This window comes from Ursus arctos, unplaced genomic scaffold, assembly GCF_023065955.2.
Source record: "Ursus arctos isolate Adak ecotype North America unplaced genomic scaffold, UrsArc2.0 scaffold_25, whole genome shotgun sequence".
NCBI classification, from domain to species: Eukaryota; Metazoa; Chordata; class Mammalia; order Carnivora; family Ursidae; genus Ursus; species Ursus arctos.
In genome coordinates, this window is record NW_026622930.1 from 26222513 (window position 1) to 26249212 (window position 26700).

Below are 26700 nucleotides of genomic sequence, written 5' to 3' on the forward strand. Positions count from 1 at the left end.
CTGTGAACCAGCCAGAAGAATGAAGATTTCTCTAAAGACAAAAAAGGAACTTTATATCCTTTTTGGGGGAATAGGTAAGAATCTTTTTTCAGTTGTCCAGGGGTAAATATTTCACGTCAGATGCAAAAATCTCCCTTGTGACCCACCCTAATCAGAAACATATAAGGGAGCTCTGGGAAAGGTACTATAGCCTAGCCAAACTGACACCACACAGTCATCACAAGGAATTTCAATATACATAAACGCATTATAAACAGAAAGGGGACCACCGGCAATGGGAATTTTGTTTTAAAATCTGGAAGACAAAGAGCAAACATGAGTGGTAACATATGGAGCAAGAAGAAGCTGCAGTTTAGAATGCTGGTAGTAGAAGGGGATACAATAAAAATGGGGCTGGTTTGCTCACAGAAACCCAGAGAGTCAAAATTCTCAGATACCATGAAAGACAGGAATAAGACTTGGGGGCTAAAAATATGTAAATTAAAATCTATATTCAGAACCATCACCAGACTTTCTTTAGGCTGAATGTCCCTAAATTCTTGAATCTGAAGGTCCTCTAACATTAGCAAACAGTTCTTTGCCCTACCACCAAAATCAAAGCCTGAATTTCTGAGTGGGAGCAACAATAGCTGATAAGCCCCCCATATGCACACAGAGTTTCCAATTAGTTTGTCTGTGTCCCCCACTATTAAATATAAATGGATACTTAATTTATTCTAATGTCTAGATATTTGCAGAATGTCTCCAAAACGAAAGGAAGAGACCAAAGGTAAGTAAGGTCATAAATCTGGAGAACACAGAGATAATGCAAAAAACAGAAGAGCACTTAAAAAAAAACACACCAAATAATATTCTCAGAGATTCTTAAAGATACTATAGCTATTAATCAATTTGCTATATATAAAAAAGGATCAGAACCAAAAGAATTACAGAAATTTTTTAAAAATTCTCCAAATAAGATGCAATAAAAGGATTAGTATCTTAGAAAGTATAACCAAATGAAAGAGAAAAGAGACAAATATAATCAATCTAGCAGGTCCAAAAACCTACTAATGAGGCGTTCCAGTAAGAGAAAAACAGAAAACAAGAAAAAAAATTAATGAAGAAATGGCATCAATATTTAAGAGTTGAGACTCTAATCTCCAGACAGAAAGGGCCTAGCTCACTAAGTACAGAGTATAATTAGTAAAACAAAACAAAACAAAACTGACTATGAACCTTTAGAATACCGGGGGGGGGGGGAATAGTTTCTGACAATAGGGAGAATTCATCTAAAAAGGAAAAGAATCAGAAGAGTATAGCACCTACTGTAAGTGACAGAAGAAAATAGAATGATGACCCTAAAACCTTGAGGAAGAATTATGTTCAACTTCAGTATGTAGTACGTAAATGGTATTAAACAGTTTGGTACTGACATAAAAACAGACACACAGATCAATGGAACAGAACAGAGAGCCCCCAAATAAACCTGAACAGATTATGACAAAGGAGCCAAGAATATACAATGGAGAAAGGACAGTCTCTTCAATAAATGACCCTGGGAAAATCGAACAGCACATACAGAAGAATGCAACTACAATGCTATCTCACACTATAGACAAAAACTAACTCGAAATGGATTAAAGACTTGGAAGTAAGACCCCAAGCCATTAAACTTCTAGAAAAAAACATAAGTGGTAAGCTCCTTGACGTAGGTCTTGGCAATGATTTTTTGAATCTGATATTAAAAGCAAAAATCAAAAATAAGCGGGACCACATTAAACTACCAGGCTTCTGTACAGCAAAGAAAACCATCAATAAAACAAAAAGGCGACCTACTGATTGGGAGAAAATAGTGCAAATATTATATCTGATAAGGGGCTAACATCCAAAATAAAGAACTCATACAACTCTAGCAAAAATATAGACAACCTGATAAAAATGGGCAGAAGATCTGAACTGATATTTTTCCAAAGACATACAGACAGCCAGTAAGTACATGAAAAGATGTTCTACATCATTATTCATTAAGGAAATGCAAATCAAAACCACAATGAGATATTACTCCACACCTGTTAGAATGGCTAGTTTCAAAAAGATTAGAAATAACAAGTGTTGGCAAGGATATGGAAAAAAGCGAACTCTTGTACACGGTTGGTGGGAATGTAAATTGGTGGGGCCGCAGGGAAAACGGTATGAAGGCTCCTCAAAAAATTAAAAGTAGAACTACCATATGACACATCAATTCCACTTCTGGGTATTTATATCTGAAGAAAACAAAAAAACTAACTTGAAAAGATATATGCAATCCCATGTTCACGGCAGCATTATTCACAATAGCCAAAATATGGAAACAACCTCAGTGTCCATCGATGCAAGAATGGATAAAGAAATTGAATATTGAACTGAATATTATTCAGCCATAAAAAAGAATGAAATCTTGCCACTTGTGACACATGAATAAAGCTTGAGGGCATTATGCTAAGTGAAATAAGTCAGGCAAATAGTGTATGATCTCTCTTATATTTGTAATGTAAAAATAAATAAATAAATAAATAAATAAATAAATAAATAAATAAATAAATAAATAGAAAAAAGCCAAGCTCATAGATACAGAGAACAGGCTAGTGGCTGCCAGAGGTAGGGGTGGGATATGGGAGAAATGGGTGAACTAATTTTGTTTTTAGTTTAAATAAATTAAAAATTTTTTAATGCTCAACTTCAAATTCTATATCCAAATTATTAATCAAGTGTGAAGTTAGAATAAAAACATTTTCAGACACAAAGGACTCAGAAAATGTACCTACCTCCAACCCACAATTTCTTAGTAAGTTACTTGAGAATGCACTCTGGGAAAAAGAGGCACTAAATCACAAACAGGAAGCCAGGAGGTTCAGTAAACAGTGAATCCAATCCAGGCCGATAGTCAAGGGAAATACTGGAGTAACAGCCATATGGCAGATCTTTTGAGCAACCAACCACCCAACCCGCCCAGGTGAAAAGCAAGAAGATACATAAATTTGGGAGAGAGATCTCCTCAGGGAAAAAAGAGCTGGTGTTTTTGAGACTGGGATTGGAGGATTATTTTAAACATTTTTCAAGAAGACAATTGGAAATCCTAGAAAAGTCATTACACTAAAGAAAATATAATTATAACACACTGCCTATCTCTACAGCGAACATGGTTTACTTCTCTAAAAACAGTGATATAAATATATTAGACAGATGGGGTTAGAGTAGTATAAGAAACAAGTCTTTATCAGACCTGTAAGTAAATATATAGCATCTAAAATGGCTAAGTCAAGAAAGGAGGAACATATTATTTAGTAATAGGAAAGTTAACTACCAAAAGAAACAGTTAAAGAAAAGATGTCATTAGAAAACACATCTAGGCTGGCTGTTTTTCCTGATTTTTAAAAACTATCTGGATGTACCACTTTGATAAAAATGTAAAATGAATTTCTTTAAGGGGCACAGAGAGATTAGCCCCAACCAGGAGAAAGAAGGGCTTCTTCTGTGGCTAGAAGAAGAAAGTTGAGGATAGTAAGGTAAGGGAAACAGAAGGGCAAGAAGTGAATTTCACTGGGCCAGAAAGCCTTGATTTTCTCTGGGAGGCAGGAAGCTGAAATAAAGATACAAAGCAAAATAAAAACGTTTGCGGAGACAAAGAAAGCAGCACTAGTGCAGCTGGTCTCTGCAAAGTGGTGAAGGCTTGGCACAGGCATTGTTGGGCAAAGGGCAAGGAGCCGACCGGAGACTTGTCAAAGGATACACTGCAATGCTCAGGATGGAGGCCACTTACTTACTTATTTACCTACTTATGATACTGTTTCAGGGCTTGTGAGGGTTTAGTTGAAGTTACATTTATTAATTCAAAGTGCCTGGAAGAACACCTTAGATCATTAAAATTGTGTAAAACCATTGGCTTTGTATTTGATTCAGCAATCATTAGTTCGTGTAAGTGATAAGAGAAGACGATCCTCCACAAGGTACGAGAGTCAGTAAGAATGCTTGTCTGCTCGTCATCCAGTGTTATAAACAAATCTGAATACAGACGAATTGCCTCGCTAACCAAACTGTGAATGCCTTCAGAATTTTAGCCATAACTGAGACATCCTGGCATAAGCAACAGTGACTGAACATCTAACTGTCAGGTACTATGTTAGTGCTGGAAATAAATGGATACTTAACTCAAGGAGTTCACAGTCCAGGGGAAGAGTGAGGCAAGTAAATCAACAATTAGAACACAATTTGATAAAATGGGACACGTTGGCCTTGTTCACGGAGGTATCCCCATTGTTTGACTCACTGAGGGATCTCAACACATAATTACTGAAGTGCTCCCTGCCCCCTAGGGCAGGAAAAATAGGAATTGGTAAAGCAAAAACTGATAGGAAAGGGATTCCAGACAAAGAGAAGAGCATGTGCCAAGGCCAGAGGAAAGGATAAAGGAAGCAAGAGGCACTAGAAGATGCACAGATAAGCAAGAAGAGGACACAGTGGCAAGGCTGTAAAAGTTAATGAACTCATTATCGCAAGCCTCGTGCCTGCACATACAAGATGCGGTTTCCATGAAAGGGTAGGGCGCTGTGCTTTCAGATTAAATTGCTGATCAACAGCCAAGGGTCATCATTTTATTTTTATTTGGGGGGGGGGAGAAAATGTTAAAGCAATTGAAATATACTTTCAACACTACATGTAAATGGCAATTATTTATCAACACTGCACTTTCAAATTTTCAAAGTTCAAGGATGTAACAAAATGTTAGACTATCAAAACCTTTTGTATTTATAAAAGTAAAGAATGTTTAAGCCTTTGGAAGAAATATATTAAGAGATACTCAATTTAAAAGTATGCACAAAAATAAGTCATGTTTACATCAATACAATGAAATGCTATGACCTTTTTAACATTTAGAAACATTTGAAATAAAGTACAAACATAGCATATATTCACTAAATACAATCACAAAAACACATGCATTGCCCATTGATTAGATGAAAAGAAAAACAAATATTTGGTGTTTAAATATTTAGAAAAATTTGTACAGTTAGGCATTTAATAAGCTTCTAAAAAGTAAAAACCCTAAAACTAGGTATGAAACCGTTAGAGGTATGTATAAAACTTTTAAGATTTGACATAAAAAGACTCCAAATTGGGTATAAAAACTTAAGACGTATGCAGAAATACAAATACCCTTAAACAAGATAACATCTTATTGTTACAACAGTTACATAAACATACTCAAATCAGCTGCCATGGGAATTACAAAATATTAAATTCTGAAATCAAATTCCCACCCTTTTAGTTTTCATGTGAGATAATTCTTCTAATTATTTTCTAATATGTATAACCAAGATCCTAAAATCAAAATTCCCCCCAAGAGTAATCTCTATAAACAGGAACAACCATGACAAATGAAAGCAGAGAGTAAAATTATGAAATGTTTATAATCCCTTGCTAATTCTAATAAGACAGGTACAGAATGGAAGAGGTCCACAATTTCAATCCCAAAACCAATCAAAAAGTACATGTGACAGATCAGAAGCTGAGATAATGCAAAGATGTCAATTCTTCTGCAAAATGATCAACAGATTCTATGCAACACTCATCAAAATTCCAGCAGGCTTCTGAAAACTGACAAGCTGACTCTAAGCATTACATGGGAAACAGAGAGAACCAAGAGTAGTCAAGTCGATCTAGATCCGGGGTCAGTAAACTACGGCCCATGGGCCAAATCCAGTTAAGAGTGATTTTTTACATTTTTAAAGGTGAAAAAAAAAAAAGGAAGAAAGAAAAATATTTGACAGAAACCAAACACGGCCTACAAAGCCTAAAAATATTTACCATCTGGTCCTTCATAGAGAAAGTTTGCCAACCTCTGATCTAGAAACAAAGAATTGGAGGACTTACACTATGAGATATCAAAATTTATTACCAAAGCTACAGTAATTAAAACAGGACACTGGTGCAGGGATAGACAAAGACAGCCCAGAAACAAATTCACACGTATAGTCATTTGACTCATGATGAAAGAGATACTACCAAAGTAATAAGGAAAAGATGACTTTTTCAATAAATGGAGCTGGGGTCAACTAGACAGCCATATGAAAAATAATAAACAATGACCCCTACCTCATACCATACATTAACAATCAAATCTATATAGATTGTTGACCTAAAAATAAAAGGTAAAACAATAAAAGATAAAATAGGATAATATATTTATGGCCTTGGGGTAAACAAAGATTTCTTAAACAGGACACAAAAAAGCACTAACCATGAAGGAAAAGATCAATAAATTAGACTACTAAATTAAGATCAATAATTTCTAGGGGCGCCTGGGTGGCTCAGTTGTTAAGCGTCTGCCTTTGGCTCAGGGCGTGATGCCAGGGTCCTGGAATCAACCCCCGCACCAGGCTCCCTGCTCCGCTGGGAGCCTGCTTCTCCCTCTCCCACTCCCCCAGCTTGTGTTCCCTCTCTCGCTGGCTGTCTCTCTCTCTGTCAAATAAATAAGTAAAATCTTTTTAAAAAATCAGTAATTTCTATTAATCAAAAGACACCATTAACCTTTGAGGTTCCTCTGGGTTCACTGGATCTTAATTTTAGAACTGTTCTGTTTTGTTTTTGTTTTAGACAGTCTATTACACTCACGCCTGTGAGAATGGCTAAAATCAACAACACAAGAAACAACAGCTGTTGGTGAGGATGTGGAGAAAGGGGAACCCTCTTGCACCGTTGGTGTTGGAACGCAAACTGGTATAGCCACTAAGGGAGACAGTATGGAGGTTCCTCAAAAAGTTAAAAAGACAACTACCCTTTGATCCATCAATTGCACTATTAGGTATTTACCCAAAGAATACAAAAGTACTAATTCAAAAGGATACATGCACCCTAGTGTTTACAGCAGCATTGTCTATAATAGCCAAATTACGGAAACAGCCCAAGTGCCTATCAACTGATGAATGGATAAAGAAGTGGGTGTGTGTGGGGTGCCTGGGTGGCACAGCAGTTAAGCGTCCGCCTTCAGCTCAGGGCATGATCCCGGCGTTATGGGATCGAGCCCCACATCAGGCTCCTCCGCTATGAGCCTGCTTCTTCTTCTCCCACTCCCCCTGTTTGTGTTCCCTCTCTAGCTGGCTGTCTCTATCCTGTCGAATGAATAAATAAAATCTTTAAAAAAAAAAAAAAGAAGTGGGTGTGTGGGGTGTGTGTTTGTATATATACATATACATATGTGTGTGTGTGTATAATGGAATATTACTCAGCCATAAAAAGGAATGAAATCTTGCCATTTGCAACAATGTGGATGGAGCTAGAGAGTATTATGCTAAGCAAAATGTCAGAAAGACAAATACCATATGACTTCACTCATATGTGGAATCTAAGAAACAAAACAAATGAGAAAGGGGAAAAATAGACAAACCAAGACAGACTCTTTTTTTTTTTAAGTAGGCTCTATGCCCAACATGGAGCTTGAACTCTTGACCCCGAGATCAAGAGTCCCATGCTCTACCAGCTGAGCCAGCCAGATGCCTCCCGCCCCCAAAACAGATTCTATCTATAGAGAACAAACTGATGGTTACCAGAGGGGAGGTGGATGGGGGGAGACGGGTTAAACAGGTGATAGGGATTAGGAAGTGCACTTGCTGTGATGAGTACTGGGTGTTGTATGGAAGTGTTGAATCACCGTTATTGTAAGATCTGAAACTAATATTACACTGTATGTTAACTAACTGGAATTTAAATAAACACTTAAAAAATAAAAATAAACAGTTCTGTTATGAGGACTGCTATTTCCTGACTTTTTTCTTATAGGCTTTCCCAAGAACAAAGAGAAAATTTACCTCTTAAAAAAGAGAATAAAACTTACATTCTCGTGCAATTACTAAATGGGTCCATTAGATCCTTTCATAAATTTAAGATACATTATGGGATCCTAAGTGATTTTCTTTCTGTATCTTAAAACATTCTGCAATTTCCTTATCCTAGATTTCATTACTTACTCATCATTACTTATCAATTATCCCTAACTATGCCAAAGGAGATTAAAATACGAAGATAATGAAGGAATGATGGATTAGTTTAAAGGATGAAGCAAAGGTGGAAACAGCTGTCACCTCACCCCACTTTGTATTGCCCAAAATATTACAGCCTACTTTTAGGCTTCATTGAACACCATTGGGAATTTAGAAATTTTCATTTCCTGACTAGAATGGCAAAGAAAAGTGAGAGAGAAAGCTGTGTCAAAATCAAAAAATAAACACAGAGACAGAAACACTCTAGGATCTAAGAAAGATATGAATCCGATATCAGTAAAATCTCCAACTGTAAGTCCTCAGATGACAGTACCCTAGATTAACATTCTCAAACTCAAGATTCAATGAGTGAACAATATATTTCTAAGGACAGAAAGGAAATGTACTATCATCCACTTAGTTATTAAACTGGAAGGGTGTCATCACATAATATTTTGTGCCAAGAACCTGGACCATTCTGCTTTGCCAGAAGAACATGTGACAGGATTATTTCATCTTTTATGTTTACGTTTATGTGCCAAAATTCACTTGATGCAGAGTTTTGCTCTTGTAAAATTTTTATAAAAATGTCTAATAAGTTGTTTTTCACTATCACTTTATTGTTACTTCTGTAAATTATTTGTAAAATTACTTTAAAATGTAAAAAGTAAAAAGGGTCCACTGGATCTATATGATACTTTTTTTTGGTATACTGAGGATAAGAAAGACAAAGGGCTGCAGAGTGAGAGATAGTTGAGACAATCTAGACACAGGATGATATCTAGTATTAATAAGGAACTCCTACAAATCAGTAAGAAAAATACATAACCCAACAGAAAAACTGAGAAAAGACTTCAATCAGCATTTCATAAAAGAGGAAATTCAACTTAACAATAATCATATGGAAAGAGAAGTTAACCTCATTTGTCATCAGGGAAATACAAATTAAAGCCATGCTACAATACCACTAGACATCCACCAAGATTGCTAAAATTTAAAAATTTAATAATACCAAGTGTTGATGAGGATGCAAAAAAACTGCTGGTGCGAATGTAAATGGACACAATCACTTCAGAAAACTGTTTGACAACATCTATCAAAGTAGAACCATACATAACCCCCAATCAAGCAGTTCCAATTGTTGGTTATCTCTAAACAAAATTAAATACACACACACACACACACACACACACACACACACACCTCTAAAGGGACACATACAGCGCCAAAAAGACACAAAGCAGTGTTCTTTATAATAACCAAAAAACTTAAATAGCCATCAATATTAGAATAAACAGATTGTGGTATATTCACACAATAGAATACTGTAGAGAAACGGGAATGAACAAACTGCAGCTACGCACACCATGGACGAATCTCACAATAACATAATGTCAAGGGAAAGACGCCAGAATCAAAAGAGTACATACAGTGGATTCCATTTATATAAACTTCAAAAACAGGCAAAACTAATCTATGGTATAAAAAGTCAGTATAGTGGTTATCTTGGGGTTATATTTGGGGTGAGGGAAAATGGGAAGGGGCATGAGGACTTCTCAGACACTACTAATCTTTATGTCTTGATCTCAGTAGTGATATCATGAGTGTGTTTACTTTGTGAAAAATCACTAAGCTATACGCTCAGGATTGTGCACATCTCTGCATATTACCCTTTAATAAATAAATTTCATGACTGAAAAATAAAAGGATCTGGGAAACCAACATCCACTGACCTAACAGTTTATTAGAGCAGTGGTAGTCTTCTAGAAGACCTGATGAATCAAATGATACACATATACACACACAATTTCGAAACAGTTACCCCAGATGCTCCATAGTGTGGTATTTACAAACGATGCAGCTCTATCACTTGACTTTTTGGAAAACTCCACAGTTTTTAGAAAGTGGCCTAAATCTGATTTTGCAGAAACTCAAAGTAATTTACATTACTTTATTTTAACAGTGTGTTATTGGTAAGTCAGTTATCTGTATTCTCCATTCTTGTTTTTCTACCCAGCTTTGTTTAAAAAACAAAACAAAACAGAGTGGCTTACTGTATCAGTTACATTTATAGCAAACTCTTGAATTCAACTAGTAAGAAAAATTCACAATTTTCCTTGACAGTGTGGATTATTCCTACCTCAGTCTCTTTCACTCACTTACCAGCTTCCTGCTGATTTTTTTTTTTAGTTACACAGGAGGAAAAAGAACCATGCCTGGGCAATAGTCACAAACTATACTCAATATGAGCGAAGTGAGCAAAAGAAGTAGAAGGGTAAGAGAAGTGGAACTGACATAAGCTAGATTGGGAAAAGGTTTTAAAAACAGGGTAGATAATGTGAGCAGGATCCAATTCAAAAGCAAAAAAAGCCATCCTTATCAAAGTTGCAGGTGAAAAAGCTGGAGAGGAACATCCTATATCTAAAAGCAATATAATCAACATTTATTAAGATTTCAGCAGACTAAAATGTTGGTCCAAACCTAACTAGAAAAAGAGGAAAAACAAAACAAAATAAAAAACAACTACGTAAGTTCAGGATGAGAGAGACTTGGCTTAGTAACATCTAATAGGAAAAAGACCAGGGAAGCCAAATTGATGTTAAGCTCAACATGAGTCAACACTGTGAGAGCGCTGACCAAAAAAAGCAATTTGTTCAGCTACACATGTACATTATTTATAACAAAGCTGGTAACAGGTTCTATGGTTCCCTACATCTGAAGTAAGTGTTCATTCTCAAGGAGACTGACAAATCCAAGGCCCTTTGCAAGACAATGAGCAATGTAGCAGCAGGAAGCTAAAACCAATGTTAGTGTGAAAAGAAAAGAAGAATCTGGGTTTCTGTGATGGCAGAGAGAGGCAGGTAAGGCAAGATGGAGGAGACAAGAGGGCAGTGTTTAAAGAACTGTAGGGATACGCTATGGAAGGGGGACAGGATAATTCATTATGTGTTATACCACAGAGGCAGATCTAGAATCAACAGGCAGAAGTGATAGCAACACATTTAGGTTCAACACAAATAAACTTTCCAGAAAACTGTCAACACCTTATACGGCGGTATTCCTTATCACAGTGCCAATGTTCAACCAGAGGCCATCAAAGACTTGTCACAGGAAGTAAAATGAACTCAAAAGTGGATCAGGGCATCTGGGTGGTGCAGTCGGTTGAGTGTGTGACTCTTGGGTCTCGGCTCAGGTCATGATCTCAGGGTCGTGAGGCTGAGCCCCACGTTGGGCTCCACGCTCAGCCAGAGTTGGCTTGGGACTCTCCCTCCCTCTCCCTTTATGCCTCCACCCCACCCCCACCACTCGCACATGCTCATTCTCGCTCTCTCTCTCAAAATAAATAAATAAATCTTTAAAAGAAAAAAGTGGATCAGAGGCCTTGGATTCTAATTCCATCTCAATCATTTACTAGCAATGTCATCTGGGGCATCTCTTTAGAACCTCTCCAAATCTCAGCTTCCCTTATATGTTTACTTCATGAGATCATGGAGAAATAATAAGGTACTATGTGCAAGACCCAGGATGACAAACTAAAATGCAACACAAATATGAGTTGCTATAGAGGGGATATTGCATTAGATAATTGCTAAGATCCTCCTAGCAGTGAAATTATTAACTGCACCCTAAGGTAAGAAAACACTTAAAATAGGTCCTAAATTTACAACAAGATTTGGTAGGCAAAAGACAGAAAACAGTAAAATGACAGAAAAAATGGGAGCAGGAAATCGATGTCTCACAAGGTGTTAAACATGTACTTTTCTGATAGCAAATTAGTCACCAGATCTAAAAGGCAATGCTTAATCCAAGAGATAAGTAGGAATTCTAATAAGTTACACATGCCAAATAAATTAAGACTACAAAATGCACTTGTAATCACTGACAGTATGAGTATCACTGAATCAAGGCATTAAACACAGTGCTTAACTAGTGCTTTTGCTCTGGGGACCCCCGGGACTCTGCTCCCACTGGGTGTGGACAGGCTCTACTCTCCCAGTTGTAAGATGCTGAGCAAGTTACTCAAACCTCTCAGCCCCAGTCTGTAAAGGGTAAATGCAGGGTATGAACTAGCCTAGTTCACAGGTTGCTGAAAAGACTCTATGAGATAACATATGTAAAGCCTCTGGCAAGGCTTCTGGCACCCAGAGGAATTCATGTTAATTATGTGTTGCCACAGAGGCAGATCTAGAATCAACAGGTAGAAGTTATAGCAACACATTTAGGTTCAATGCAAGAAATAAACTTTCTAGAGAACTGTCAACACCTTATAAGATGGTGGAGTTTCGTGCCATGTTGTTTTCAGAGTTATAAATTTGGGGAACAAGTAAAAGATATATTTTGTTTCCAAAAGTCAAAATTAAGGTTAAATTAAAAATGATACTTTAGATACATTGACACTGAGATGGAAAACTAACCAATGTACTGACGAGTGGAAAAAGCAAGTTTACAAGATAATATGCTGAGTATGATCTCATTTTTTATGACATGTATTTTTTAAATTATTATCTCTAGATTGTGGAATTAGGTGACTTTCACTTTTTAAAATATTTTTCTGTACAATCTAAATTTAGTATAAGGAGTATGTATTTCTTTTTTTTTTTTTTTAAGGATTTTATTTATTTATTTGACAGACAGAGAGACAGCCAGCGAGAGAGGGAACACAAGCAGGGGGAGTGGGAGAGAAGCAGGCTCATTTCGGAGGAGCCTGATGTGGGGCTCGATCCCATAACGCCGGGATCACGCCCTGAGCCGAAGGCAGACGCTTAACCACTGTGCCACCCAGGCGCCCCAGGAGTATGTATTTCTATCACAATTTCCAATGGGAAAAAAATGTGACTGATAAAGTTTCTCTATAGGAAAATCAACATTTAGGTCAACCTGGGGGGGGGAATATACTTTTACAAACTTGGAAAAATGAATTTAACACTTTTTAAAAAGCAAAGCAAAAAAAAAAAAAAACCAACTTAGACTACTAGTAAATTTTTCTGTGTGCTTTTCGAAATAAAAATGTGGTTCGGACAAAAGGAAAACAGCTCCCAAATTGAGGGAAATATACAGGAAATAAGCTCCATGGGGTAGGGATTTTGTCTGCTCTGTTATATTCACTGCTATAAGCACAGAGCAGGAATAAATATTTGCTGAACAAATGGATAAAAGTCCTATTTACCCTTATACTAAATTTTGTTGCCTATCTCACTAGAATATTGGCTTATTCATCTTTATCTCAAACAGCTGGCATATTATCTAACAAAGAAAAGTTACCAATTCAGTTATTTGTCAAATTAAGAGAAAAAAACAAAAAAGATAAAATTTAATAAATATTACTTTTGAAGCTAAAAAGTCAGTAAGAAATTGATAAGCATTTCTCTAAAACAGGACATTCATCCTGGACTATAATCTCTACATAAAGGATAAAAACACTGACATCAAAGAAATGGGGGCATGTTACTACTTCTAGATTTTATTATGTCGCGTCTAATAAGTGAACAATACTAACATTATTAACTGTAAACCAGGAATGTATGTAAAAGTACAAAGAGAACATAAAAATCGTGTAAATAAAGCTTTTTATACCATCAAGGCCTACTCAGCCTACATCAACAAAAAAGCCAAACCAAACCAACCAACCAAACAAAGGCAGACCTACCTTGGGCCTCTTGGGCCTTCCAAGTAACTGCTTCTAGGAGGATCTGGAAGCAGTCCACCTGACCTCACTGGCATGTCCTTGACTCCAGTGATTGGCTGAGATGGAGCAGCTGAAGACTCCCCAAGTCCTTGCTCAGATGAGAATGAACTATATGGCAGAGTAGACTTGCTCAGAGGAGCTTTAGAATTCACTTGTTCTGATGGGCTAACAGCTGATTGCAATGGAGGATGGTAGGTTGAGGGTGGGGCTGAACCAAAAGACACAGGAGTGGGAAGCAGTGCTGGTCTAGGTTTCTCTGGAACCTGTGAACTCTGAGAACTGGAGGCTGGTGGGACTGGGGCTGTTGCTAACTGAGGAGGTATCCCTTGTGGAACCCCAGGGGGAGGTAATCCTGGAGGAGGTGTGGCTAAAGACAATGGTGGGAGGGGCAGGACAGGTGGAGGCGCCGTTGAGGAGAGAGATGGTGGGGGAAGAACCGGGGGTGGCCCTGCAGAAGAGAGGGAAGGCGGGGGAAGAACCGGGGGTGGCCCCGCAGAAGAGAGAGATGGAGGCATCACAGGTGGGGGCACAGAGGTTGGTAGAGAAGGTGGCATCACAGGTGGGGGCATGCCAGGCGGTGGCACTGAAGCAGGCAGGGCAGGGGGCATCACTGGTGGTGGCAATGATGGAGGCAATACCGGAGGGGGCATTGTTGGTAGAGGTGGAGGCATCTGAGAATACGGAACAAAAGGAGGTGGCATTGACATGTTCCCCATATACTGGTTCTTCATGTTCTGAAATGAATTGACTTTCTCCTGGAGATAGGTCTGAGTTGCTTTCATATGTCCCTGCCATGTTTTCCACTGCTTCTCATACTCCTGAAGCTGATCTTTATGAGGATAAGAATGGAGCTGCTCCTCCCACAGCTGAAACTCCCGCTCCCATTCTTGGTAGAGATGTTGAAACTGTTGCTGCTGCATCTCATAATGCCGCAGCTGCACGTCTACAGACATGGTCTACGAACAAAGGAGTGACAATTATTTCAAGACATTCATACAAGAGGACTAATCACAAGTTAAAATATTAATGAATCAAGAGCATTTGTAGTCTTAGGGAATGAAAACACTAAAGATTTTGGGAGGCTAGTAAGGATAAACTTGTTACATCTCCTTAAGGATGATCGTTCTTTCTTCCTTTGACCCATTTCTGTAAGTTATCACAGAGTTGGAGAAACCAACTGAACACAAGCAAATACCTATCTCGGCAATAATTATTTTTCAAGTTTTTCATATTACCATGGATCACTTTAAGGATTTGAAAAATGATCTATTCCTATAGACATACAGACACAAGTTTGTGTCTTCAAGATACAAGAAGAACAAGTTTCTTTTGTGGTGCATTTCCTGAGGTTTCTGTGGTGGTTGCTGTGACCTTTTTGGTGGATTTCTGCTTGTCAGTCACTGAAGTGATTTGTAGGCAACTTGAACCCACATGGTAAGAATCTCTGGTTCTTAAAACCTTAGCAACGGTCCTCTAACACCTGCCTGGACTGACATGACGAGAAGACTCCACTCTACCTGCCCCACCCCAAGAGCATTTTCATAAAGCTGTACTTCCCAAGTCCCTGGTGAGGTGCCAGAGAACTATTTGGAACCCCCTTGGAAACATCTAATTTAATTTTTCTCCTTCTGCACATTTAAACCTCTTTCAGGAATGACAAGTCCTTTAAGTGACTTGGGACAACTTCCCACGTGCCGGCTGAGGAAGCACTTGCCTGCATATGTGGCGGCTGCTGTATGAGCTGCTGGTACTGCTGCAAGATCTGCTGTAACTGCGTGTGCTTCTGCATTATTCCCTGATACTGGAAGCCAACCCGGTGTTGCTGGTGCTGCTGCCAGTGCGCGGCTGCAGCCTGCAGCTGCTTTAACCTAGCGTCCTCTTCTGGGTCTTCGGACTAAAGACAGAAGAGAGAATACGCTTGTATGTAAGTAATAAAACAGCAACCAAGTTAACAAAAAACCTGAACATTTCATTAAGTATTGTATTACAAAGTCCAGAATCTCTATAACTCTGGCTGACTGAGAAAAGTTTTTATGTTTACAGAAAATACCTGGCTCTACTTACACTGTGGGTCATGAATACTAACACAAAAGAGTTTATAAATTCCATAGTCTTCATTGGAATAATCATCTCGCTGTTCCTAAACAGGGCAACCATTTCCCCAAAAAAGTCAGTTTACAGCTATGTCCTTTGCACTCTAGGAGAAATCTTTTTCTTTTTCACAGTAGCCACTTTTAACCAATAGACTACAATGTCATCATTATGGCTCAATAAAGTTTCCACATAGGCTCTTGGGAGAACAAATACCTTTGGACCAAAGTGGGAACTTCCCGTGTATCAGTTAGTATGTTCAGTGACAAGGATTATCACACTGAATGCTTCGACAGCTCTAAGATAGCCACTCTTTGAATATACCCATTTTACAGATGAGGACACTGCAGCACAGAATGGTTAACTAACTTGCACAGAGTCACCGCCTCCAGCAAGTGGCAGTGCCTCGACTACTGCTTGAGCACAGTTTGACAACAGAAGCTGAAGCTCGTAACTACTGCGCTGTGCTGCCAACGTGAAAACACGCTGGCATCCTGTTAGTGCTTACAGAGCCTCAATTCGGAAGAGTGTCTAATTCTTCACTCACTTCAACCATCAGAAAAATGTCTTTTCTGGGGCGCCTGGGTGGCACAGCGGTTAAGTGTCTGCCTTCGGCTCAGGGCGTGATCCCAGCGTTATGGGATCGAGCCCCACATCAGGCTCCTCCGCTGGGAGCCTGCTTCTTCCTCTCCCACTCCCCCTGCCTGTGTTCCCTCTCTCACTGACTGTCTCTATCTCTGTCAAATAAATAAACAAAATCTTTAAAAAAAAAAAAAAAAAAAAAGAAAGAAAAAAAGAAAAATGTCTTTTCTAAACTCAATCAGGCATTTGTCTAATTTTACCGTATTGGAATTTTACATGTACTTAGAAAAAACCACATAAAAACATATATCCATTTTGACAAAGGTATATATAAAAGAATCAGAAACAAAGCTAGATAATTTATTAAACACCAAGTATTAATTTTATGGTTACCTGGGGTTCCTCAGGTGGGAGAGGAGGTGGTACCTCCTCATTAGGTGGTGGTAACGGGGGCTCCTCAGATGAAGAGGGTTCTGGTACTTGACTGGTAGCGGGGACAGTAACTTCTTCTTTTACCGGCTCAGGTGCATCCTTTGCTATGATAGGACCTTTTTTGTGTCCTGGCAAATGCACTTTTGTTCTCTGCTGCAAACTAAGCAGGTGCTGCCGATACCAATACTGCTGCTGTTCCTACAACAGAAGGCATTTTTAAGAATTTTAATTGAAGGGGCGCCGGGGTGGCTCAGTCGTTAAGCGTCTGCCTTCAGCTCAGGGCGTGATCCCAGAGTCCTGGGATCGAGCCCCACATCAGGCTCCTCCGCGGGGAGCCTGCTTCTTCCTCTCCCACTCCCCCTGCCTGTGTTCCCTCTCTCACTTGCTGTCTCTCTCTCTCTGTCAAATAAATAAATAAAATCTAAAAAAAAAAAAAAAAAGAATTTTAATTGAAAATCCTATAAATCTGCAACTTGGTGTTGACAGAGACCTGCATTTGTATTTCTGTTCACATGTCTATATGTAAGAAAAGGTAAAGCTGGACTGAGAAAGGCAAATAAGTAAACAAGATCTTTCAATTCCTCCCCCAAGTTTATAAATTTAAGTTAAACCATATATCTTAATTCAACATACTTCTCTACTCTTTTAACACACATACTTTTGAAAGTGAGAGCAGTCTTTTTGATAAATGCTCAGAGGAAATCCTTTCCGTTTTCTCAGCTGCTTGTTTTTAACCTGCCGTTGGCTGGTGTGGGTTTATCCAAGGGGTCTTGTAATTAATGAATATGACCAAATAGTTCTGTCTCTTCTCTGCCTTCTCTCTCCTCTAGTGTTCTTCCCTCTTTTAAACACCTGTTGTATGCCAGCTACATACACATAAATGAGAACATACTGTGTTTCAGAATACTATTTATTTTAAAAGTCTCAGCTTTGTCCTCCAAATTATACTGTAATTTAACTTTCTGAAGCTTGTTTTGTGCTTCCACTTGAAAAAAGTTACAACAATAACAAGTCTAATGCAGAAATAATTAGAAAATACAGCTGATCCTCATTATTCATGGATTCTATATTTGCAAATATGCCTACTTGCTAAAGTTTATTTCTAACTCCAAAATCAATACTCAGGAAACTTTGGCTGTCATTTGTGGACATGAGTAATAGAGCACTGAAAAATCGGAGTTGCCTGACTTGCACATTTCCTGCTGTGGTAGAACGAGGCCATGCTCTGCCTTTTTGTTTAGCTCTCATACTGTAAATAAGGGTCCTTTTCATGGTCTACTTAGAACCACATTTTTCAGATTTCTGTGCTTTTTGTTGGTGCCTTTGCTGCTTAAAATGGCTGCAAGCATGGTGTGGTGTGCTGTCTAGTGTTCCTAAGTGCAAGAAATCTGTGATGTGTTTCACACAGAAAATCTGCGCGTCAGATAAATTTCATTCAGACATTTGTTACGCTGTTGGCTGTGAGTTCAATGTTAATGAATCAGCAAAGTGTATAAAATAAGGTGTCATTAAACAGGAACACATATAAAACAAGGTGTATTAACTGGCTGATAAAAATGAGACCAAACCAAAGGCTCACAGGAACCTAACCCTGCATTTCCCCTGGGAGCAATGGTTTAGTATTCACTAATTCAATGTTCTTGGCAACTTTATGGAACACAAATACCTCAAATAAAGAGAATAGACTGTACAAATAAGCAATAACTAATTAATTAAAATAAAAAAAAAATCTCACCACTCAGACATAACTACAGGACCTTCATTTTCCCAGTATTCATTATATAACTCCCTACGGTTACAAGGGTGCATGAGGAAAAAAGTTGTCATAACACTAAAATACTCACTCACGTACTACCCTTTATACTTCCATAATTAACAACAGCATGTATTCCTACTACAATTATAAGGATGTAGGATTTTATGAAAGTGATGGCAGAGAATTTTGGAACCCCTTACTGATAGCTGAGGATCTAGCAGAAGTCCTGCCAGTTAACAACCAAAATATTTTTATAATAGGAACTGCAAAAGAGAATGATATGAGTATCAAAGGTTGAAAATAGCCCCTAGGAAAACTGATAAATCTCTACTTTCTTTTTCAATATATCCAAAACCAAAATAAAAGATGACATATAATACTGCCATATAATTTTGTTGGTATTATAACAAAAATTATAGTACAGAAACCAAATCAACACTATCCTTTGTTCATTCTAAGACTCAGCTATTCCTTATGATTTTGGGCTTTGTTTTTTAAGATTGTGTCCCAAATCAAATCTTTTACTTTTTACAACAAACTTTTGGTACCTGTGTTAAATGGATTCGTTTTGCTTAGATTCACTGGGATTCATTATTTTTGAGATAACCAGGATTTCCTATATTGTTAACATTTTATTGTACATCCTCTCCAGTTTCCCACATGCAAACAAAATGCATAAAATATATACAATATATACTCTTTTCTCACTAAATATAATGTTTCATTATCTGTTTGCTTACTCACAGAATGTAATTTTCTCGGGAGAGAGCTGTCTCATGCTTTTCTTATATCCTACCTGGTGCTTAAGCATAGTGCTAGAGCACAGGAGAATATCAATTAATGGTTATTGATCAACTGAAGATTTCCCTTCCAGGCCACTCATTTCTATGACCTGAAACTTGCTCCAAATTATTGGGAGGAATAAATTCCATCTCACTACCTACATCTTGAAGTCTGGGTCATGACTGGGCTATTCTGTTTTTAATTACCATGTACATAAACATCAGCTCCAGAGATATAATTACTTTTCCTACTGAACATAAAAAAACGCAGCACACTGACCAAGATAGTTGACAATAATGTACTATTAAAACAACGTCAATTTTCTTCCACTATTTTATGAAAATAGCAACAGGCTTATCTTTCAGCTTTAAAAAATTAATAAACTCAGTCTCTTTCAAGTAGAAGTTAAAAGTTTCCCTTGTTTTTAGTTTCTTTGAAAGCATCACTAAAAGATACAAAGATGCAAACCATCTTTCATAAACTAGAAGCCAATGGCAACAGACATGAAAACTGTACATATCTAGATTCTTGATCTATTTGTATGTACCCACCTTATTGTCAATGCTTCCCATCTTTGTCTTAGACCTAGTCTTTGCCTTATTAGGAGCTCGAGTACTCGTTGATTTGCTGACAATATGCACTGTAGGTCAATTTCTATTTCATATGAACCCGATAAGCAGAAACCAGATCTAATTCGGTCCTAGGACTAGGCTTCGGCCCATTTTTAAAGCTCTACAAATGACCATCATTCAGACATGTCCTCAGTGACCCCAAGAGAAAAGTGATTTAGTTCTATTTTAGAAAGGAATAAAACCTGCCTGGACTTCCTAATGAAGCCAAAGCCAAACTAGTAGCCAGTTTTTCTGATTGTGCCATCATATCAGACAACTCCATCTCACATGGGATGTTAGTCCACAGGTAGAGGAAAATCACTGCATATGTCACATTCAAAAAGAAATTGAATGAAGAGAGTTCAAAAGGATGTAAGAACTATTTGTCACAAATATCATTATCAAAAAGATGCTAATTTATTCAGCAAGCATTTACTGACCACTTGCTACCAGTACAGTAATGAACTAGGTACTAAATGATTTTCCAAGCAGAGAATGTGTGAGGTGGGGCGGGAAGGGAGAGAGATAGAGAGGGAGAGAGAAAGAGAGAGAGAGAGATGTTTTAGAGATTAATTTTGGAAGGTTGCCTTTCCTATCCAGGTTATCATAAATGCCTGTAACACTAAATGTACTATGTCCTACTTCCTAAAGCAAGTGGTGGGGAGAAATCTGGCAAAATTATGGTCTTCCATTTTTTAGACTTATTTAAAACATTTATTTTCAATATTTTTGAGGTTCACATTCCACTCCAGGAATTAAGGTCACCAGATAATCTTAGTCCCATCTAAAAAAAATTAAAATTAAAAAATAAAGCTCCTTTACTTCACCTCTTCCTCCAGCTCCTGCCCTCATTCTCTCTCTCTCTCCTTCAGTCAAACTTCTTGAAAGAGTTGTCTATACTCACCATCCCCATTTCCTCACCTTCCATCACTCCTCAAATCAATGCAATATGGCTTCAGTCACTATGAAACTGCTCCTGCCAAGGTCAACAATAATCTACATGTCAGTAAATGCAAAAGATAACTCACAGTCTTTATCTTGCTTGACCTCTCAGTGGTAGTGACACAGCTGACCACTCCCTCCTCCTGGAAACAGTCTTCTTTGCACTTCTGTGGGACAGCACTGTCCTGACTTTCCATCTACCCATTTAGTCTTTCTTCTGTTGGTTCCCCTAGATACTGAGATTCTTTGGGTCTAGGCTCAATGTCCTTTAAACTCTATCCTTACTCTACACACACTCCTCAGGAGACCTCATCTATTTTTGTGCCCCAAATACCATTTTTATGCTGATGACTCACAAGTCTGTCATGTCTCCCAAGATCTCACTTCTAGACTCCAGACCTATATCTAACTTCCAATTGAACATCTCCATTTGGAATCATGTGGCTCAAGGACCTCAAACTCAGTAGGTCTAAAACTAAACTCGTCCTTTCACATCGTTCCCAGACCTGTTCTTCCTCTTCTTCCAGGTTTTCCTATTTTGTTAGTAAATGGGACCACCATCTACCTGGCAGTCTACTCCAGAAACTCAGGAATCATCCTTGACACCTCCCTCTCCACTGCTACTCAATCTCCAATTAGATTCTAGTGCACAAATATTTCTCCAGTCTTTCCACTTCCTCCACCTCCACTATCACCATCCAAGTCCAAGCCACTGTTATCTCTTGCCTGGGTTATTCTATTCAGTATTCTTTCTAAATCACCCTTGCCCTTCTCAATTCCACTCTCCAGACAGCAAACACAATGAGCTTTCAAAAATGCCAGTGTGTCACGTTCGACTATATAAAATCCTTCGATGGCTTCCTACTGCCTGAAAGTCCTGAGGCCCTCCCTGATATGATTTGTGTCTACCATTCTCACCCTGAGCTTTCAGTAAGCCTTACTTTGAATGCTATCTGGTTAGTTCCTACTCATTCTTCAGGTTTCACTTAAATATCACTTACAAAGGGAGGCCTCTTCAATTAGGTTACAGCTCTCAGCTATATCCAATCACTGAAAACATATTTGTTCTTCACCTACTACCTGCTAGACCCTAAGCAAGGCACTGTAAATACAATGGTGAGCTTAAAACCAGAAAACAAACAAAAAGAAAACCCCTCACCTTGTCCCATTCCTCAAGGAACAGTCTAGTGATATTGTGAATTTTATAATCCCACAGCACCTTGTACTCCTCTTAATTACTTATTAAATGTCTTGTTCTTCCCACTGGGACAAGTCAATGAGGGCAAGTGCCATGTCTTATTTTCTTCACCATTTCATCTCCGGTACTAAACTAAGCACGGCACCTGGCACAGACTTGCTACTCAAATACTCAAATACTTGAATGTTAAATAAATGACTAAAAATTCTAATCCAAGTCAACTTACCTAAGTATTTTGAGAATAAAAGGATAAATAAAGTCACGATTTATGAAAAAAAGGCTAGTATGCACCTTATCTAGCCAGTCCTTTAAACACATAGAAAAGTTAACTCTTCAAAACACACATTCCATTAAATCACCAATGCTTTACTCTGAAAACTAGAAACTAAATCAAATATTAAGCACTTATCCTATCTTTCCTATACCAACTGTATTTCCAATTAAATAGTCCTAGGTCATGAAAGTTTTTTCTTTACAGAATTCCACATAGTAAACGTAGAAGAAATGGCAGAAAAAAATCACCACGTAATAACCTTCATTGAAGAACTAATTTACTGAGGCAAAGACTATCAGCGGATGAATCACAGATGAAACATTAGAGGCAAAACTGATGGGAAGCTTTACAATGGAGGGACCAGACTGTTAACCCCTAATCAATCTTGGCTCCACTAATAGTGGGACAACCAGGCATTGTGTGTCTCCTGATTGCATGCAAATGAAGTACATAGCACCACCCGTGTTATGAAGTACACTTGCCAGAAGAAAGGTGAACTTAAATCTAAGCTTTCAGAGTTTACCAGAAACGTGAAAGAGAGTGGAACAAGTCAAATGATAAGAAACCAAGAGACAGACAGCAGACAAATCCAGAATGTGGGACATTCTACAGAACACCTGAGATAGATTTCTCATCAAGTTCAATGGCATGGGGTAGAAAAAGAGAATAGAAGAGTCTAATCTAGATGAGAAGTTCTCAACTGAGGGTGATTTTAACCCCCAAGGGATATTTGGCAATGTCTGGAAACATTTTGGTTTCCCATCGGAGGCTGCTACCAACATTCAGTAGTTACAGGCCAGAGACGCTGCTAAACCATCCTGCAATGCACAGGACTTCCTTCCACAACAAAGAATGATACTGCTTCACAACGTCTATATTGGATCCTGATCTGAATAAACCATTAAAACATGACTGAGTCCACTGGGGAAGTTTAACATGGATGATATCAAGGAATTATTTTTAATTCCAATTAGGATGATGAGACAATAGGGGAAGTCCGAATGGGTCAGGTAGTAGATGATACAAAGAAACTGTTGTTAGTTTTTGTAGGTGTTATAATGTATTTACCTACGAAAAGGTCCATTTTTCAAAAAAATATGACTAAGAATGTAGAGATGAAATGACATGAGAGCTAAGATTTGCTTTAAAATATGTCAGCAGCAATAAAAAAAAGGCATAGGTGAAGTAAACATGATAAAATCTTGACAGTTGTTGAATCTGAATGATGGGTTTAGAGAAGAAACCATACCATTTTCTCTACCTTTGTGTGTGTTTATAATCTTTCGCCATTAAAATCTCTAATGACATATTCCAAAAATAAAATATGAACCAAAGAATAATAAATTTGCAGAAGGGTTCATCGTCAGAGATCAGCACTGGCATGAAGAAAACCCGTGTAATCTAATAAGCCGAAGTATCCTAAGTCTAGAAGGTGACAACTCTTGCCGCTTATTCAACAAATCTCTGTGGAGAGCCTACAATTTGCAAGGCACTGTCCTAGGTGCTACAGAGGATAAAAAGATGAGTGAGATGGTCCCTGTCTGCAAGGGACTTAAAATCTGAAAAACAGAACCAACCAGATGAGGGAGCTCAGGGATGGCTTCACAGAGACCCTGATAGTTGACATGTACCTTGAAAACAATACAACTATAAGGCAGGGAGAGAGGGTTGAGAAAGCTGGGATGAATTCTAGACAAAGGTAAGAAAGCCTAAACAAGCTTACAAGAAAGGCCCTTCTTGGTCTCGCCCCCACACTTCTCAAGCCTCATCTTCCACTCTTTTTTTCTGGCTCTCACCAAAGAGCTGGAGGCAATGAACACTCAAAGCAATGAAAGAAGTTCAATACAGACAAGGGTGCAAAGGCAGAAAAGCAAAACCAGCAAACCAGTGTTCATGTATTTGTATTAAAGACGGGTCTGATTCCTCCTCCCCTCCCTCCAAAAACAATTCATTTGTCTCTCAAAAGGCCAGAGAAAGTCTAGTAGAGAGAAGGATATGGATATTGTACTTTGGCTTGGACTAACTCCGACAGTGTTTGACAACAAAAGCACTGGGAATTTCAGAATGGGTTGGGAATGAGGACAGAAATTTGATCTCTATAACAAGAGGAATCTGGGGGAAATAACTTGGTGGGATGGTACTAATTCGGTATAAGCCAACAGAATCCCTTATTCTCCTATTTTACTCCAGCATCACAAGTGTTTTCTCCTGATGATGTGCCAAGCACAACATCTTGCTTACTTAAAACAACTTGCTTGTGTCCTTAATTTCTAATGGCAAACCATTAGAGTACCACATCCCTATCTTTTGGAAATCTTTTATATGTAAATCTGAGCTTGTAGACTAAAAGACTCTCTTTTCATTAGGGAATCTGAGGTAGATTAGTAATTGCTAAAAGTGCCTATTTTAAGAAATCATAACAAGTTATTTGTTCCACTTTAGTTCTATCTTCTTTCTTAAGGGAGGAATTCATTTGTTACTGCTATTCTACTCATCTTTGACTGCTCTGTAGGAAGGATCACTTAAAACAGAAGTTTAGAGTAATGACTATCTTATGAAGGAAAAGATATCACTAACTTTTTTTCATCTTGGCCAAATTCCAAGGCAGTTACTCTGGAGTGAATGGTAACAATGCAATGCAGCAAATTGGTTATGTCTTAAAACTTGCTTTAAGTGATGTAAGAAAAGGATTTATGGGTCCATTCCTTAAAATAACCAAGAGACTCCCAAGAGGGTCAAAGGTGAAGAGACCTCCTATGTATTACATTATGTATCTATACACATAATTAGGATGCTCCTGATAAGAACAAGATTTCCCTTCTTCATTTGCTAACACTTTGGAATTCACAAAGCTGACAGCCATCAGGTGCCCCTAAATAACTTTTTAAAGAAGCTAACCGGTCATAAGGTTTGTATACATTTCAAGTACCAGCCCTTTGGGAAACAACTTCTTTATGCTGCCTCTCAAATGGAAATTTGAGTTTAAAATACAATTTTAAAACAAAGCGCTTTGCAAAAGCAACAAAATCTAGGAGGTCGGTCAAAGGGAACCAAAGAATATATCTGAGAAGTAACTCTTCAGCCACCCCGCTACTCTGTGGTGTTCAGAAACATCTTCAAACACTGTTCTTTTAATAATCCACATTTAGCTGCGATGTCAGACTTCTGACTCTTAAAGAATCCTTTGGAGTGTAAATTAGCTACTCATTGTGTTGAAATTAGCCTAAGCACGGTTAAAGCCTTGAGGCCTGCTCACTTAGGGCCCTCTAGGTGAAAGATGAGGCTCAGGCAGATGCTTTCTTACCTGTGGAGTCATTGTTGAGGGATCTGGCTCTGGGGCAGCTTGCTGTTCAGCACTCTTGTTCTTGGCCCCACTCTCCAAAGGCTCTTGCTGGACAGTTGTCTTATTCCCAGAAGGGGCGGACGGTGGTGGTGGAGCTAGTAGTTGGGATTTAGAATGGCCCTGGGAGGGGCGGGAAGGAGACGCCTGAGAAGAGGGCAAGTAGGACTGGGAATGGCTCAAATAGGATTGCGAGGAGGAGGAAGAGGAAGAGTAAGAAGGGGTGGGCGCCAGGTAGGATTGGGAAGGTGGGGACTGAGAAGGGGACGGCTGAGCGGGAGGCAGGTAGGGCTGAGACGAGGCCGGGGGGTAGTACGAGGGTGGCGGCTGAGGTGGGGGCATGTAAGACTGAGACGGGGGCATATAGGACCCCGGCGGTACAGGGGGAGATTCAGGGGGGGAATCCAGCTCCATGGGAACCAAACCAGGAGACCCATCTCGTTGGTGGTGGAGCATCTGGTGTTTGTACTGCTGCTGCTTCTGATAGCTGAGGGCCGGCCCAGGTGGCGGGGGCATCGGTGGCGGCGGTGGCTGCCAGTCCCCGTAGCCGCCCCCCGGCATCACCGGCGGGGGCGGCAGGGGGGGCGGAGGAAGGTGATGGGGCTGGAGCACGCACTGCATTTGCTTCTGGTGCATCTGCTGCAGCTGCTGGAGCTGCGCCAGGTGCTGCTCGCGGAAGCTCATGAAGCCCGAGGAGGAGGGGGCCGCGGGAGTCGTCGAGCTCGAGTACCCGGGCCCCGGCGAGGCCTCAGGAAGCGCCACCGGCGGTGGCGGCGGCGGGACCGGCGGCGGCGGATAGTGGCTGCTCCCGCCATACCGGCCCCAATTCGGGTACATATCGGAGAAGGCGGCGCAGGGCTCGTCCCGGCGCCGTTACTCGTCGCAACCGACCTCCAGGAGCTGCGGCGGCGACGGCGACAGCCGGAACTCGCGGCGCCTACAGGCCCCGGAGCGTGTAAACGGAGCGCGCCAGTGCGCCGGCGCTACCGAGCTGGGCCCGCGACCGGG

At 39.3% G+C, this 26700-nt stretch overlaps 1 protein-coding gene across 2 annotated transcripts in view; it reads right to left on the reverse strand.

Annotated features, from left to right (window-relative positions):
• Positions 1–26700, reverse strand: part of YLPM1 (YLP motif containing 1) — an 80923-nt gene extending 54223 nt beyond the window's left edge. Inside the window, exons 1-4 of one of the 2 annotated variants that reach the window (XM_026519500.4) lie at positions 25657–26700; positions 16750–16986; positions 15398–15577; positions 13645–14639 (exon numbers count right to left, since the gene is read on the reverse strand). In XM_026519500.4, the coding sequence (XP_026375285.1) occupies positions 13645–14639; positions 15398–15577; positions 16750–16986; positions 25657–26529 (2285 nt within the window). In that variant the 5' untranslated portion in view covers positions 26530–26700. The remainder of the gene's footprint in view (positions 1–13644; positions 14640–15397; positions 15578–16749; positions 16987–25656) is intronic. The other variant, XM_048219956.2, reaches the window with a different exon arrangement.